The sequence below is a fragment of the Sciurus carolinensis genome, chromosome 3 (assembly GCF_902686445.1).
Source record: "Sciurus carolinensis chromosome 3, mSciCar1.2, whole genome shotgun sequence".
Classification (NCBI taxonomy): Eukaryota; Metazoa; Chordata; class Mammalia; order Rodentia; family Sciuridae; genus Sciurus; species Sciurus carolinensis.
This window is the reverse complement of record NC_062215.1, coordinates 38,279,961-38,297,861: the sequence shown is the minus strand read 5'-3', so window position 1 is coordinate 38,297,861 and position 17,901 is coordinate 38,279,961. Positions and strand designations below refer to the sequence as shown.

At 43.9% G+C, this 17,901-nt stretch overlaps 1 protein-coding gene across 5 annotated transcripts in view; it reads left to right on the top strand.

Moving 5' to 3' along the window:
• Rffl (ring finger and FYVE like domain containing E3 ubiquitin protein ligase) overlaps nucleotides 1-17,901 on the top strand; it is a 59,227-nt gene that overhangs the window by 37,319 nt on the left and 4,007 nt on the right. For 4 of the 5 annotated variants that reach the window (XM_047544494.1, XM_047544492.1, XM_047544496.1 and 1 more), the window contains 5 exons: nucleotides 5,978-6,165; nucleotides 10,612-11,016; nucleotides 14,403-14,486; nucleotides 15,380-15,590; nucleotides 16,867-16,890. In XM_047544494.1, the coding sequence (XP_047400450.1) occupies nucleotides 5,986-6,165; nucleotides 10,612-11,016; nucleotides 14,403-14,486; nucleotides 15,380-15,590; nucleotides 16,867-16,890 (904 nt within the window). In that variant the 5' untranslated portion in view covers nucleotides 5,978-5,985. The remainder of the gene's footprint in view (nucleotides 1-5,977; nucleotides 6,166-10,611; nucleotides 11,017-14,402; nucleotides 14,487-15,379; nucleotides 15,591-16,866; nucleotides 16,891-17,901) is intronic. The other variant, XM_047544493.1, reaches the window with a different exon arrangement.

Here is a 17,901-nt window from a genome sequence, read left to right as displayed (position 1 = left end):
GAAGAAATCACATTATCTGCTCTTACCTCTAACAATGACAGCACCCAACTTGCCTGCAGTATGTCATTTATCTTACCTTGTTATTAACTATAATTTTCCCATTAGCAGGACTAAGTGTCCCAAGAAATACCAGCTTACCTATCAAACCTTCAAAACCCCATGTACTAGCTAGCCAATCTTGCCTCTAAACACAGGGTTCTTCCACAGGGAATAGTAAATTTTTCTTGTTCACCCCCCACCTGGCTCTGGCCCTACAGCTCCTACCATTCTCCCATTAGGCAGAGTGGAAGAGGAGAACTTGAACTTTCAGACAAGTGCAGCGGGAGAGCAGTCAGACTTTTTTTTTTTTTTTTTTTTTTTTTTTGTGGTGCTGGGGATTGAACCCAGGGCCTTGTGCATGCAAGGCACACACTCTACCAACTGAACTGTATCCCCAGCCCAAGACAGTTCTTGAGGATTAAATCACCAAGTTCGTCTTTTCAGAAGAGGGGAAAAGAGAGCTTAGGAAGGAATTTTCAAGCCCTCAATAGACGTGATACTGATTTTCTTTTAAGATCAGGAAGAGGTCTGTAGGTCAGAGTGAAGTTTTTCAAAGTGTAGCACTTACCACACCTCACTGTTGGCTCTGTTTCAGTCCTTTAGCTGTATCAGATGCTGTGTGCATATCTGTCTATTTAGTGCTGAGGGATGAATAGTCCCAAGAAGAAAGTGTTCAGCTTGCATGGTGTTGTCTATATTCCAACCTCTTGTCCCCTGAAATTATCCTGAATGCAGTTGTCATTTAGGCTTAGAACTTGCCAATTTGGTAGGAGAGTACTTTTATGATCATGTTTTTTGATACTCAAATATCTGTCAAAAAGAGTAAAAGCCTTGTCTACTGACTTCGGTGAACCTATTCCATTAGACTGAGCAGATCTGAGGTATTTGGAGTACTGCAACTCTTGATATCAGCCTCCTCCTTCCTGTAGTCACCCCCTTTCCCACATGTACATACCCACCTAAACATGGTACCTCTGAGATCAGTTTCACGTATTCTCACAGGGCCTAGTAGCCAGATACCTGGACAGACTGATGACTTTTTTTCTTTTTGATACCTTATAGTTCTACATACTGGTGGGATTCTGGAGACTTTTTTTTCAGTGTTCAAAGGAGGCCCTTTGAGGTGAGAGGGAATGAAAACAATATGGAAAAAAATAGACTCTCGTGACTCCCCAGCTAAGGAGGAGCTTTCCTAGGTCTTCTATCAGGATGGCCTAGTGAAGCTCCAGTGCCTTTCTGGGCCCCCAGACCCCTTGGGTAAGATTTTGTTCAATTGCTTTTTGTACCCTTGATGTCTAACATGTAGTTGGTGCTTCCCAAGTGCTTACTAAAGCACATGGATATAAATAGCATAAAACCTTCCATTTTTTTTTTTTCCTACTGTTTGTGCCTTACCAAGTGGTTCTACTCATTTTGTGGCAGAGCTCTGACTTCCTAGGAAGATTACAATGTGTAGATTCCTTATGTAGAAGAAATGTTTTTTTCTTTCTTCTCCTCCTCCTCTTCCTCTTTTCTTCTTCTTTCTTCTCGCTTGTTTCTTCTTCATCATCGTCATCTTTGTCTTCTTTCTTCTGTCTTCTTGCTTCTGTGTGTGTGTGTGTGTGTGTGTGTGTGTGTCTCTGTGTGTGTCTGTGTGTGTGTGTGTGTGAAATCCAGGCCTTGTGCTTGTTCGGAGAGTGCTCTACCACTGAACTACACCGAAAAGAGTTTATTTTCTTCTTGTGGCTAAATGTATTCCCTCTTTCCTTGTTTATTTCATTCTTTCACCTTTATGTGCTAATACTATAAAATTATTTTTGGTTTCATCTCCCTTTACTTCTCTTCTCCATTTTGGTGAAAGAGGTGACCCTTCTCTTGCCCAGGAGTAGTCTACCCCTTAGTCTAATCACCTAATTGCTTTTTTTTCTTCTGGTCTTTTATCCCCTCATTGATTGCCAGCTTCCCTTCCTGTATGATCTCTTAATCTTTGTGGGTTTCCTCTTCTGTCTATGAATGTGTCTACGTTTATCTTGGTGATCCTCAGTCCTTTTTAGTTACTGCCTTCTCTCATGATCAAGTTTCTTTTCTGGGGTGAGGTACTGGGGATTGAACTCAGCATGATCAAGTTTCTTGAAAGAATAATTTACTTTTAGAATCTTATTAATCTCACTTCTTATTTGCTTTCCAGTTTGTGGTTATCAGTTGGCTTCTTTTCTTTTTGCTCCTGGGGATTGAATGCAGGGGTGCTCTATCAGTGAGCTGCATCCTTAGTCCATTTTATTTTTATTTTGAGGCAAGGTTTTGCTAAGTTTCCCAGGCTGACCTCGAGCTTGTGATCCCTTGCCTCAGTCTCCCAGGTATCTGGGATTACAGGTTTGTGCCAGTGTACCTGGCTTCACCTTCCTTCCTTTCTAAACTGCTCAGGCAAAGAGCATACTCACATTCTCCTTGGGCATCTGTTGGGCATTTTGCATTCTTGAGTTTTGTTCTTTGGATCATTTGATTGTATCTTTATGAAACTCAAGACTCTTCCAGCTCTCTTCCTCCCCCAACATTCTTCTCCCCTTGTTCTGTGTGGTTGCCTTTCAGCTTATTGCCCTTCTCAAGACCCGCTTCTCTTCTGATCCAGATGATCTAATCATCTCCTGCCCCTGTGACTTTACATGCTTCCAGTATAGGCCAGATGAGTGTTCATGGTCCTGTGTGTACACCAGCATGGTCCACTGGTTTACAACTCAGCTCATCATCTTAGCCCCTACTCCTGCTATCCTGCACACATGGCAGTTGCCTCCTCCTGAGAGCCTTATCCCACTAAGTAAACCTTCTGGTTTTCTTGTTATGAATTAAGAGCCCCTTGGATTTGTCCTGGACTCCTTTTTCTCTCCTCCTCCTACCTCATTCACTTAATTTGACACATTCTGCTAATTCTGTCAGAGATCTGTCTGTGTCTTTCTTTTAAGTCCATATCCTCATATCTTGCCTGTATTTCTGGAGCAGTTTTCTGCTCCTAACCTTCTCGCTGATCTGTTCTCTACACTGACTAATACCACACTTGCACTTGTGCAAATAATGTCTTCAAACCTGACTGCCTGAAGACTCCAGCTGTGTCCCATTACATATAAGGTAAAGACCAGGTTCCTTACCATGGAATATGAGGTCTTTCCTGTTTATTTGTGTGCCCTCATCTACCCACCCACCTACCCCTGACCAACCAAGCATTTTGTAGTTTCACTAATGACATAGTGCATGTCTTTCCCCGCCCCCCATGCAAATTCCTTCTATTCCTGATTTTCCTTCTATTCCTGATTTCTGGTAATTCCTGCCTACTCCCACAATCAAGATGTGGCACTTCACTTGAGAAGTCTTTTCTGGTCTTGGCCTCTGTCCCAATAGAGCTGATCATTTCCATCATTGTAGTCTCCCATCCTTATGCCTGTACATTGTACAAGCCTCCCTTAAAAAAAACACTAACCACCCTGAAATTTCAGTTTTTGGTTTTGCATTTTTAGTTCCCTGACCCAGCTATGGACTTCTTGAGCTTAGGTTCTAAGCCTTACTCACCTAGCACTGAGAAGAACAGGTGGTTGGCTTCAGTAAAGGTTACATGCATATGTGAACGTGGACAGCTTTTAGTAGAAATTAGTGAATCACCTACAGTCTTGTCCCCTGCAAAGAAGACAAAGCCCAGAAAGCCAAGAGGTAGTTACAATGAAAACTCAAGGTTTACGTTCTACCTTACCTTCCCAGATAAATTGTAGCAACAATTAATGTTTATTTAGCACTTTATATCCTGTGGAATGTCCAGAGAAACATGAAATAGGGAAGGGTGTAGCCTGCTAGGGGAAGACAACAGCCCATGAGCAGTAGAGCAGGGCTTGGGACCCAGACCTTCTGATTCCAGAGCCTGTGTTCTTATTACACACTGTCTCCAATGTGTCTATCTACATGTGATTTAAAGAATTACAAAATTCCTTTTTCAGAGGGTTTCTGCTCCTCTGTTGTCTTCATCCTCTTGCCAACAAAGATCTCATTTACACATAGGCCACACACAGTGTGAGGAACTCTTTGCTTCATTATTCCCTGTGAACCTGTAATTGCAAGGAAGGCAGATGAGGTCTCTGTCTTCTGGGAACTTAGAATCTTCAAACAAGTAATACTGAATCTGAGAGAAATGTTTTTGATGTGCAGGAAGTTGAATGAGTATGTGATTAGTGAAGATTTAAATACTGTATGTAACTCATTCATTCTACAGTCCTTGTTGAGCCACCTGACTGGGGACTGTAAGACTGTCACATTCCCTTTTCTCACAAGGTCACAGGCAAGTGGTCACACACAGATGTTAACACATCTGCCAAAAAGAATGACTCGAATTGTAGGTGTGTTGAGGCCTAAGGTTAACCTGGAGGACCCAGAGGTTACTTCCTCTGCTTGGCCCCATCTACAAATCCACCAAGGGGTGGCCTCTTGGTTCCTTCCAGCTTATCATGTCTTTGAACTATGAAAGTGCCTTTGTTAAAACTGTGAGTCAGGCAACAGAGCAGAAAGTACCATTCTTTTGTGTGAACTAATTATTGAATAATAAGGCTAAATGTTTCATTTATTATCTCTGTAAGCACAGAGTTTAGGCTCAGAATGTCCATATTGGCTGTCTTCCTCTGCTGTGGAAAACACCCATAGATCACAGCAATGCTTAGTATTTTCGTGGGCTCTTTAGTATCTTTATAGGTTATTCTGATATTTGAGAGTTTGGATTCTCTTTCTGATCATAAAAGTCATCAGTACCCTTGCCCCCAATATCAGTATTTGATGTGTAAACCAGGAACAATAATCTAAAACTTCTTAAATCCACAGAGGCACTGATTCAGCAGGGAAGCAAACATTCACTGAACATCTGCTGTAGGCACAGTGCTGGTAGGGCACAGTACAGACAGGAATGAGAAATAGTCCTTGCCCTCAAGGAATTTATGACGTAAGAATAGAAAAGAAATGATCTGTGTAAGAAACTATTGTAAGTGCTGTCCTTGAAGTTTATCCAGAATTAGGGGTACATATGTAAGAGTAGTTGGTTTCACAGGCTGGCGAGGGGAAATGAAAGGACAACATGGCATATGGAAGAGGACCTGAGGTTTAGAGTCTGAAAACCTGAGTTTTCAGACTCTCAACTCTACAGATTAGCTCTTCTCTGTATTAGCTGTCTGTATTTTATTCTTTGAGCCTGAGTTGCTTTATCTATGTATTTTTTCATTTTCTTTGTTTTGGTACCAGGGATTGAAAGCCACTGAGCCACATCCCCATCATCCCACCCCCCCACTTTTTTTTTAAAAGAAGAAGACAGGGTCTCACTAAATTGCTTAGGGCCTTGCTAAGTTGCTGAGGCTGGCTTTGAATTTATGATCCTCCTGCCTCAGCTTCCCAGGCTGTTGAGATTACAGGTATGTGCCACTATGTCCAGTGTTTTTTTGAGACAGCGTCTTGCTTTGTTTCTCAGGCTGTTTTCAAACTCCTGGGCTCAAGCCGTCCTTCCTCCCTCAGTCTCCCAAGGAGCTGGGACTAGAGGTGTGTGCTACTATGCCCTTGCCTCATCTATATAGTAAGAATTAATAGTAGAGCTGAGTGTGGTGGCACACCTGTAATCCCACTTACCTGGGAGGCTGAGGCAGGAGGATCACAAGTTCAAGACCAACCTCAGCAACTTAGTGAGGCTCTGAGCGTCAGTGAAACCCTGTCTCCAAATAAGAAAAATAAAAAGTGTTGTGATGTAGCTCAGTGGTTAAGCATGCCTGGGTTTAATTCCTGGTACCAAAAATGGAAAAAGAAATCCATGGACCCTGAAAACACATTCTCTCTTCTACTTGGCAGGTATGACTCCAGCATCCCTGCTTATCTGAGCTTTGGGGATGGAAACTGCAGTACTGATGTGTCTTAACTTGGACCTTTCCTCCCTTCCTCTTTGTACCAGATTTTATCATGTGGGCAACCTGCTGCAACTGGTTCTGCCTGGATGGACAGCCTGAGGAGGTCCCACCAGCCCCCGGAGCCAGGACACAAGCCTATTCCAACCCTGGGTACAGCTCCTTCCCTTCCCCAACAGGCTTAGAACCAAGCTGCAAGGCGTGTGGAGCCAACTTCGCAAACACAGACAGGAAGGTGAGTGCTACCTTCTCAGCCTGCTCTGCTCACAGTCTTAGAACCACAAGCAAGCCTGTTAGCCCTGCTGTGAATGCATGCCACCTGATCTCTACCTGTGCAGTGCTAGGGACCCTGGCCCATCCCTTTCTCAAGGGTGTTCAAAAATAACTATTCAAGTGAAAGCCAAGCATCTCGGCATAGTTTTGGAACCAGTTGACTTAAATTCAGATACCATCTTTTTCAATTACTAACTGTATGACTTAACATCTCTTGAGATTCATTTTCACCTTCTGTGAAGTGGGGATGACAGTAGTAGCCATGTCCTAGTGTTGTGAGAATAAAATAAGCTTGAAGAAGCCCCACCATGATGCTTGGGACAAAACAAGCACCAGTGTTGTTTCCTCCATTAGCTGCCATCATACAAGGCCTGACTGCAGGTTAACTTGTTTTTTAAATCAAAGGCAGTACCAAGGATGTCTCAGCTGCATCCAGACCATAGTAGGCAGAGGCTGGAGCTTGTTTACTGTAGCAGATTTCTTTTGAAACACTTGGGAGCTGTGCTTCCCAGATCAGTGAGCAGGAAGTAGAATCATTGGCTGTGTGAAGGTGTGAGTGTGGGCGTGGGCTCTCCCTTTGCCAGTGCCCAGTGGTAGCACGTTCGTTCTTCTGCAGAATGAGAGGTTTGCAGCCCAGGGAGGGTGATAGGATATGAGGTTAAAATAGTAGTAATGGGAAATTGAGAGGAAATACTACTTTCAAACCACCTACTCTGCGTAAGAGTCAGTTTTAAGATTTAGATTTTTAATTTCATTTAGGTTTCTTAGGTGTTTTTAAATTTAGATTGATGTTTTCATTTAATCTTCACAGTAGTAACTACATAGGTTTTAGAGTCCACCAAGTCTCATTTTATATATGATAAACTAAGGCTTACAGTTCAAAATATTAAAACTGTACATGTCAACTTCCTGAACAATAGCATATGAGAAAAAAAAAACAAAAAACAAAAACCACCTCTTTTTTTCTTTATTTAGCCAGTGCTCAAGATTACAATGACTATTAAGTAGCAGAGCTAATTCAAACTCAGGTCCTGGGTTCCAAAGCTCCTTCCCAGGAGACATTTGGCACATCGAGTTGATGATGACAAGTGACAGACCCAGGCTAGGGAGACAGACTAAGGGAGGCCATCCCTGCTCACCAGGGAGCTTGCAGTCGGACAGGGAGGTTGTGGCAGCACATACAATGAGACCAGAGAATGGTCCCATACAATGAGACCAGAGAAAAGCCACCATGACAAAAAAACTTTGTGGGGTGAGATGAATCCCAATTTGGATAGTGAAAGATGGTTATTGGTAAAATATTTTTCTTGCTACAAAAGTACAAATTAATTTTGTGCAATCCACAATGAATTTTGTGGATAGTAAGGATGTTTTCTCCTACAGTAAGTTTTCATTTGTAATTTCATGCTTAAGTGGATCAGCATTCTTATCTTAAGGGCTTGGCATTTAATAGCCAGAGGCTTTTAAAATGTCTTCCAGAAGTGGTTGAATTGTAATGATTACATGGATCCTAGTGTCTTTTTTTTTTTTTTTTTTCATTATGGTCAGTTTTTTCTGCATGCCTCTTGGGTGCAAAGTATAGATAACATGTAGGACTTCTTAAGAAAATATAATTTAGCTGTGCTTTGTGCATTCCCAAGTTTCCAATCTTTGAGAGAAGTGGCAGGCTATAATTTTTCCATAAGCCAAATATCCCATCAGCATTTAACACCTACTTTTAGTTAGCAGTGGCCCTAGAAATTTTGGATTGTGTTTTGGCTGGGGCCTCTTTAGTTGTACTGTTTTGAAGAGGAGGGGGAAATTGTGCTTGGAAACATGGGAATGGTATTCAGGTTCAAGGTTAAGGTTGGAAAGGGGAGTGGTTCTTAGGTTGGGAAGAACTGAGATGAGGCAGAAGGGAAAGAGAATGAAAGGTGACTGTTATCTTTTTTGTAAGTGTCCACCTTATGCTAAGATTTATATGAATTATCTCACATAATGTCCCAATGGTCCTTATACTGGTAAAGTGAAAAACTGGGCCTGACCAGTGCCAGGGAACACAAACGAGGGGGTAGAGGATGAAAGGGGATTGGTGAAGACAAGAAAGCAAAGTACCCCACTTGTATCCCTGAAGAGCAGTACCTGCCTGAGGTGCCACTCTCTTGATACTGGGTGTCCAAGTGTACTCTGGGTGTTTCACTGGCCCTCATTCATCTTTCACGCTACCTTGTTACTTGATTTGAAGCATTTACTAGAATTTAGTCTTCTGCCCACATTGGTTGACAGTTTTTTTCCTTTCTTTGCTCTCTCTGCCACCATACTCTGGGAGTTTAGCCTCTAGTGCTATCCTACTTAGTCCTTTAGGGTATTGAGCAGATGTTGGCTTACTTCAGAGTCCCTGGTGGGCACTGATACACAGAAGCCCAGTTGCTGTCCTTCCATTTTGATCTTTCATTCAACAAGCACATTTGAAGAATAGAGTTCTCTGGATTTCGCTGATTGAGTCATGCAGGCTTTATAATTGTGTCAAGCTAGAGCCTGTTGAACTGCGTGATTTAAGTAATATTCCATGCTAAAACCACAGCTTTAGGACATTGAAGCCTCTTCATTTCACTACCAGTCATCCTAAATGTTCCATTTCCCCATGGGAAAGTTTTAGATATGAATGAGCCCCAAATACTCCAAAACATCCATTTCCCATTCCCACCTTTGTGACTGCAGGCCCTGGAACTATTATGGTGTTAGCATGGCCATGTGTCCTTTTCTGCCACTCGCTGTAGTTCATCTTCTGGTTATAATTGTGTGTCTCTTTGCAATACCTTCTAAGTCTTAATAGCTAGAACTGGATGATAAACATGTCCTTTTCCCTTTAGAGTAGAGATGATGCTTACACAAACAGTTCGTGCACTTGCCTTAACTATGTAGACTCACTCCAGCCCCATGGAAGGTTCCTATGACATTGACTGTGAGATTCTTAAGTCTCTTGGGCATTCTTATATGGCTTGAACAGCTTTCTATATTTAGAAAAGAGGAAGCAGAAACATGCAGGTTAATTCTTAAGTCATCACAGTATGAAAGTGTTTAACTTCTTTAGAGGATCAGTGAGGGTGCCCAAGAGGACAATTCCAGGGTGCTTGGGAATTTCCTCTCCTGGGAGGGTGACCTGCCCTTGGCTGGAACTGAGCTCAGCCAGGTGTCACTGTGCCGGCACAGCCTGCAGCATAAGCAGCACAGCTTTGCTTCCTGTGGGTCAAGCAAACTCTGGCGTGCTGTCTGAGTTGTGGGAGGAGCTGCTGCCAGGCAGTGCCAGCTTGTCTGTCAGGTGCTGTTGCCAAGACACTCTGTGCTTTCACAAAGGAGAGTGCCCTAGTGTCTGGGGCCTCTCACTGTGTCTAAATATTTGTTTTGGAAATGACCTTATATACCACCTACCTCCCAGCATTCTGAGTGGCCTTGCTGGATTAGGAGAAGCTGGCACCAGCCTCTGGATGGAGTGCTGGCTTGGGAGTTTGGAGGTGGAAAGCCAGGCTCGTGACTCAGTACCGCTGTTTGGTTGGTACTGAGTGTGGCAGTAGGGCAGGGTAGGAGGAGCACGATCATGGGCATTGGACTCAGACCTCAAGTGTAACCTTGGCTCTGCCTTTGTTGCCTAACCTTGAACAGAATACTCTGTCTCCCTTCTTGTTGCTTTGTGAATCAGGAAAGAACCTTGATACCTACTTTGCAGGGTGCTTTGAGAATTAAATGACAAGCTAGGTATTGCTCTAGCACAGTAGCACCTCCATAAATTTAATTAATACTAATCAATAGTAGCAACACCTGCCACCTTAACTTTCACACATTTACTTTCTTTAGCAATAAAGCAGAAAGAATGGCAGTTTAGGACTTGAATCCTGGCTCTTATAATTAGCCAGTATTTCCTAGAAATAATAATTAAAATCACTAGCACTTTATTGAGGACTCATTACATGTCAGATATACTTAAATGCAATAAGTACTGTTATTACCCCATTTTACAGATATGGAAACTGAGTGCCAGAGAGGCTAAGTTATACACCCAAGATGATACCATGAAAAATGGGAGAAGGAGGTTTAATAAAAATGCAGTTTTTTGGTTCCAAAGGTGGTAATCTTAATTAATAACATTAGATACCCTGTCATTAAAACTAATTAAGAAGCATTAGATAAAATTATAAATGTCAAGTATCCTGTACATGGATACATAGATGCAGATAGGAGATCTGCCACTTCAGACTAGATTTTCATCTGGGGTCTGCAAAGTAGCTTGTGCCCTTGGATATAGGAGACAGCTTAGTAACAGGGTGACTTGAAGGGGGTCCTGCCCGGTGTAGCAGCTCTGAAGTACTCATCCCACTCTGTCTTGTTTTCTCAAGCTGACACATTTTCCTCTGCTTCTTGCTCTAAGCAGCAGACCTGTTTGGACTGTAAGAAAAATTTCTGCATGACCTGTTCCAGCCAGGAGGGGAATGGGCCCCGCCTTTGCCTTCTCTGCCAACGGTTCCGAGCCACAGCCTTTCAGCGGGAGGAGCTCATGAAGATGAAGGTGAAGGACCTGAGGGACTACCTCAGCCTCCATGACATCTCTACTGAAATGTGCCGGGAGAAAGAAGAACTGGTATTCTTGGTGCTTGGTCAGCAGCCTGTAATCTCTGAGGAGGACAGGACTCATGCCCCCACCTTGTCCCAGGACCTTCCCGAGCAACAGGCCTTCCTGACCCAGCCTCATGCCAGCACAGTACCTCCTACCTCACCCAGCCTCCCTTCTTCACCTGCACAAGCCACCTCTGTTCCTCCTGCTCAGGAAAGCCAGCAGGTACGAGTCCATGTATGGTCTCTGCACATCTGTGCTGCCTCTGGGATGCATTCCCATCTCCCACCCATTTTGTGCGCTTGGGATGTGAGGTGAATTGTTGACATGAGGCCTTTCTGCCTACCAATGCAGGAAGTGTTTTATGGACCCCAGACTCATGTTTTGACTTTCTTCAGAGATGATATGCGTGGCACCGTATTTCATGGTTTTTGTTTTCAATACATATTATCCTAGTCAGACATTTTTTTAAAAAAAATCATTGTTCCACAAATATTTTGAGGAAACTCATCAGCTTGCCATGAACTCTGCAAGTTTAGTTCTATTCATATTTGCCTTCCCATTTACTTTTGTCTGGTCTTCCGTAGCCAGATTGGGAACTCATTCCTTGGTAACCAACACGAGGCATATAGATATAGAGAAAAGGACTCTGAGGAGGGAGTGGGGAGTTTCCCTGCTGCTCTCCTGGTCACTGTGGAGTGGCAGTGGTTGGCAGGCTGTTGTATTATATACTGTGGTGTCCTTATCCCCATGAACTGGAAATGGTAAAGTAAGGGTAGCACATTGACAGAACTGTGAGCTGGGCATGGAGAGTACAGAAATGAGTAACATCTGTCCTCAACCAACCCCTGAAAGAGGGAGGGTAGACCAGCTCTTGGATTCTAGGGAGGCCAGTGGACTTAATTAATCCTAGTGTCAGGACCAATGGTGTCACACAGATCTACCAAAGGCTTTAGTGATCCTGATGTCTATATGGCTTGGGCAGTGGGGGATCAGAACCTGTAAGATCTGGTTTCCACGTCCCTTTTTTGGCTGGGGGTTGCTGGGTATTGAACCTAGGGTCTTGTGCTTGCTAAACATGCACTTTATCACGGAGGTGTCACCCAGTCCCACATCTACTTTTGTTCCTGACTCCGTGGTCACCGTGGGCTAAAGGAACAGTGAAACGAGATCAGCAATCCCAGGTCCGTTTTGATACTGCCGGGATGAGGAACGCTTGAGTGGTGTGATACCATATCTAAAGAGCTCTGAGCTACTCAGGGTTGGTACAGTGCTAGTGCTATCCTTACTCACATGTGACGTGGCTTGCTTCTTTTTTTCTATCACCTCATTTGCCAGGACTGGCACCCTGATTCAGCTCTTGACAGGCACTGAGGCATAGAAGGCCAATGCAGGCATAAAGTTAACTGCAGTAAAATCATTTAACACTCTGGTTGGCTTGAGCATGTTTTTCTCCCCAGCTGGACTTCAACTCTTTCCAAAGCTCTGACTCTTGGTCTGCTGGACAGGTTTCATCTCTTGCAATATATGTTCCTCTTTTTGCTCAGTTTTTGGAGCACTTCTCTCTGTTTAAGGGAAATAAGGAGAGGAACTTGAGGAATTTTTTTTTTTTTTCTACAGAACCTTCAGGTGGATTTTTTTTTTTTTTTTTTTCTTTTGGTGGTCGGGTCCTAGGGATTGAACCCAGGATTGCTTAGTCCCTGAGCCACATCTCCAACTCTTTTTTTTTTTTTATTTTGAGATAGGGTCTTGCTAAGTTGCTTAGGTCCTCACTGAGTTGCTGACTGGATTTGAACTTGTGATCCTCCTGCCTTAGTGTCCTGAGTGGCTGGAATTATAGGTATGCACAACTGAGACCAGCTTCAGTTGGATTTTTATTTAAAAAAAAAATTTTTTTTTTAAGGTACTGGGGATTGAACTCAGGGGCACTCAACCACTGAGCCATATTCCCAGCCCTTCTTTGTATTTTATTTAGAGACAGGGTCTTGCTGAGTTGCTTAGCAGTGAGTTTTTAAATGAACGATTATAAGACTTTTATCATTAATCAGAAATTTCCAGATGGCACCCACAGGTCACACTGCATACTGGATGTTATTGGGTACTTTTCCAGAGGAACTTAGTGTCAGCTCTCCTCCCCTGTCTTGATGAGATCTACATTTTACATTTAGCAAGCAGAACAAACAGGCCTGGCCAAGTTAGGCAACCTGTGCAAGGCTATCTGTTGAGTCTACAAGTGAGCTCTGCCCAGAATGCAAATCTTCTCATATTATTTGCTCCACCAGGGTTCTGCACTTTACATTTAGTGCCCTAGTGACAGTTCCTAGGGAAGGAAATGTCTGCAATAAACAGTCAGATACTAGTTGTGGATTTTGATTTGCCAGTGGGCAAACTGGCAAGACAGGAGCATGCTTTGTGACATGAGGTCTAGTTTCTCTTTCTAGGAAACAAAGAATGTAGAGATGCTGTCCACAGAGAAATAGGCTAGACTCTGAAAAACTCATGAGAACAGTGGGTACCATGTCTACATAAAGCTAAGAAACTGGAGATGAAGCTGTGTTTGGGATCCATCCCTGTACATGTTTATGTTGTCATCACCTGGCATATTGTCTTTGTTTTCATTTATTCATTTCCACTGTAGTTTGCCTCTTGATGAGTGACAAGGTCACTGGGTGACATTGGTTTCCCAGGTTATATCCCTTTGCTGGCGTTCTGATGGTCTGGTTGAAAGGCCCTAAGCTCATATCAGACCCTTTGCCTGGAAGGAGCAGGGAGTGAAGAGGATCTAGTCAGGAATTTGTGGTAAAAATGGTGATGGAATAGAAAGCTCAGAGCTCTGACTACACTTTGGCAAAGCCCTCTAAAGAAGCACCCAGGAGGCTCCTTTTGGGAAGCTAGAATTCTGAGCAAAATGAAACTCTGCAAGCTTAGGCATTTGTCTTCTGGAATTATAGGTCTGTAGATTCATAGATGCATTAGAACAATGTTTGAACAGGGTTTGAGACAGCTCTTAGTGTGCCCTGCTGGTTGGAGCACATTTCTGAGATGTGAGAACAGTGACCAGGAGGGAGTGAAGGACTAGGGTGGTGAGGGTCTAGAGACTGTTCCCTCAGGGTCCATTGAGGAAGCCAGGGGGAGATGCAGTGTGAAGGAGGAGGAGATAGTATGAGCTGTTTGGAAAAACATTGGCCATTGTTCTGAGGGGCAGAACCAGGGGCATTGGGTGAAAGTTGTGGAGAGGGCAATTTTGGATCAGTGTCCAGAGCAAACTTGGTGGTAGGAAAAGAGCAGTCCAGCAGTGGGATGAACACAGTGATCGTGTTCAGGCTGACAGTAAACTGAGAGTGGTGGCCACTGCCATCCTGGTTGTGGGCAGAATTCACTAACACATTCTTGTTCTGGACGGCAGCTGTGTGTCTACTGAAATCTGTATTGGTTTTTCTGCCTGACAAAGTTGTTATAGAGAGCAGGCATCTGTGACACTGTTTTGGGAAATTTGGTTTCTGGGGGAGATGGGAACACATATTGGACGTATGTGAACTGGAAAGAGTCTCATGCTATGCAAGTTTCCTGGACATCTCTGTGGATGTGATGGCACATTTCTCTTCCCACAGGCCAATGGCCATGTGTCTCAGGACCAAGAGGAGCCTGTCTACCTGGAGAGCACAGCCAGAGCACCTACCGAGGATGAGACCCAGGTGGGGCCTCTATTCCGGTCTGCGCCTTTGCCTTGCTCTTTCACTGGTATTCTTGGGATGCTCTTAGGATCCTCTTAGCAGACTCCGAGGTGGAGAGAGAAGAAACCATCCTATTATATGATAGTCCTGAGGTTTTGTTCTTGGGAGAGTTTTGTGCTAACATTCCATGTGAACCTTTGGTGCTGTCTGTGTGAGTAAGCAGGGGTGAGGTCACATTGGAAACGGGACTCCGGGTGTTACTGTAAAAACCTTGTTCTTTTCTTTGGTGTTCTCATATAGTAGACATTGTCTGGAGAAGGGGGTCAGTAAGGAGGAGTTCTGTCCTCAGCCAGGCCGAGGCCAATCCAGAGAGCATAGCTATCAGGGCCAGGTAACTAATCAAGGATGTGTATGGAGCCTCTTCCAGAGGCAAGCAGTACTCTCCCAGGCAGAGAGACAGGCAAGCACCATGCTTAGTGGTTGCGTGTGCTGCCACATTTGATCTTCATAGGAACCTTGTGTGGTAGCACTGTTTTCTCTCCTTTGTGGAGGGGCAAACAGGCCCAGAGAGAGAAGCAACTTGCCAGGATTTATTTAGTATTTAGACAGCGGAGGAGTCTGGATTCAGAATTAGGGCCATCTGACTCAAACAAATGCTCCTTGTATACGTTACACCGATGGGTTGGTTTGTGGCTGTTTGCACCTGAGCACAAAACTGTGAGTCAGAAAGAAACTGTAGTCTAGTTTGCAGTGCAAAGCACCATGCCAGGTATTCCTTTGTCTCTGTGGTTTCTACTCTTCATGAAGTTCAAAATGCAGTGTGATGAGTGCTCTGGGGTCCTTGAAGAAGAGCACTCAGAGGAGGTAAGAACTGAACAACCCCCCCTCCCCCAATCCCATCTTTGCCATTGCAGTCCATTGACTCTGAGGATAGCTTTGTCCCAGGCCGGAGGGCCTCTCTGTCTGACCTGACCCACCTGGAGGACATTGAAGGCTTGACGGTGCGGCAGCTGAAAGAGATCCTGGCTCGCAACTTTGTCAACTACAAGGGCTGTTGTGAGAAGTGGGAGCTGATGGAGCGAGTGACACGGCTGTACAAGGATCAGAAAGGACTCCAGCACCTGGGTGAGGGACTGTTTGGGTGGCAGTGACACAGAGCTCTGGAGTGTTTGCTGTCACCCCAAAACATGATGGCATTGATCTCAGTTCCATGCTTTTAAGCTGAGGAGGAAGGCCACTTACATTTGTACCATCTAATAATAGCTGTCACTTCTGGTTAACTGCTGAGACTTGGTTCACATTGTACACACTTATTTCATCCTCAGCAACCTGAGCATTGCCCTTTTATTGTGGAGCTGAGGTTTGAACTGAGGGTTTTCTGGTCTAAGCCCATGCCTTTCCTGCTGTATGCCACTGCCTCCATACTTACTCTACTGCCAGCAACATGTAAACAGTTGGGAGATTAGACAGTGAATCTCAGAAACCACAGTGGGAGAACATATGTGTTCTGCCAGCACTTGGGCTTGTCCTCTTGTTATCTCTCAAAACATTTGACATGATACCATTTTCAGGAGTTATCCAGCACAATATCTTAGTCTGTGGTTGAGTTTGGGAAAAATATTTAATACTACACTGATTTCATGGTAGGTACTCTATTTGTTTATTTTTATGAAATGTAGAGAAGTCCTACAGAAGAGAAAGGTGTTTGGCTGTTTTGAAGTCAACATTTCCCAAAATTATTTTACTACCAAATCCTCACTTTTCTTCCCATTCCCAGCTGATACAGTTCCTACAGAGCTTTATTTTGATTCCTTGCATATCAGTGGTTGAAGTCAGATTTTAGGCTTTCTTCTAATAAATTGAATAGCACAAGTTCATCAGAGTTACGGGACATCCAAGTATTCACCTGGTTGCAGACTAAGACCTACTGATGTGAAGTCTGAGTTCCCTCCAAGATCATCTCAGGTCTCCTTAGAGTTGCTGGGACCTGAGGAGTGGAATACTAACTGCATGTGAGAACTTTACCTAGAACCCATGACTGACAAACAGCCAGATTCTTCATTAATTTTTTTTTTTTTTTTTTTACTTGAATGCTGATTTCAAAGGCAATAGGAAAGGATATGGTGTGGTTTAGAGTATCATTCAGGTAGGCAGTTTTGCTCCTGCAGACCGACCAGTGGAGGACCATCTTCCAAGAGTAGAGTAAATGCACCAGCAGGAGCTGTGTGGGAGTTCTGCACATGTAGTGAGGGAGTAGGGCAAGTGTCTGTGCAGACTTCTGAAAAGGCTGGTTCCCAGCAGGGAAGTGACCAGAGTTCAGAGATGACATCAGGGTGGAGGGCGACTTTCCTTGTGCCATCACACCATCACATATTTAGATACCTTTCTCTTTCCTTTTCAGTGTGTGGTGCTGAGGACCAAAACGGTATGTAGTTGTTACTTTTTGGGAATGGGCTTAGATTCCTACCAATTCTGTCTTCCTCCATCTTCAACCCTGATCCCTTTTGACAGTCTTAAGAATTGTGAGCATATGGGTTTCCAGGGACAGGGTATGTGGAAACTCTTAGAGTTTCTCAGCATCTTTAGAAATTCTCACCCCCTGTCCTCTGGGAAGAAAGCAGAGTGGCATTGTGCCCAGGGGCATATTGCTCTGCACAGCTCTGGGCTGCATTTGTGCCACATGTCCTGCTCAGTTTGTTTTTCCTAATCCTCGTGTTTCCACTCAGTTCTGGTGTAGTTGAGGAAGTCACTTGAGATGTGTACCAGCTTCTGGTACCAATCAAAAAGAAAGGGTGACGAACTGAAGGAGCTGTTTATATGGGGCTGGGCAGCAGAGCTGCTGTGGACCCAGCAGGAAAGGAGTCACATGGAGTTCTCTCTGAGTACCAGGTGCCTCTCTGACCTCAGCTGCTGTACACCCACCTGTGTATTGAAGTCCACCACAGGGATAGCTCCAGGACACACTGTAGGACTCCTGTCCATCCAGGGAGTATTATAAACTGTTACATCATTTTGAAAGCCTTCAAGGCATAGGGCTGTGAGTTCCTTCCCAGGAGAATAGTCTCAGTAGTGTTGTGGTCTGCAAAACATTTTAAAGCTTTTTCAGAAGACTGCCCAAATTTGTTAATTAGCAAAATGACCTTTTGCTCAGAATGGGGCAGGGAGTTGAACTTTTCTGTTTCCTATAACTGGAGGCTTGAGTTTATCCGTCACATGATACAAGACCAGGCTCATCTACTTGGTGCCCGCCTTTTTTTTCCCATTCCCTGGGAGAATGCTGACAACTGAGTTGATGAGTTTATAGTTACTCCTGAGAAAAGTAATAAGTAACTGAAATTCTATAAAGTGATCCTGTTTAGATATTTGTAGGCCTTCCAAACCTTCCCTGTTAGGGCAACAGCCGCTCGAGGAGGTAAATAGGTTTTACTCCCTTTCA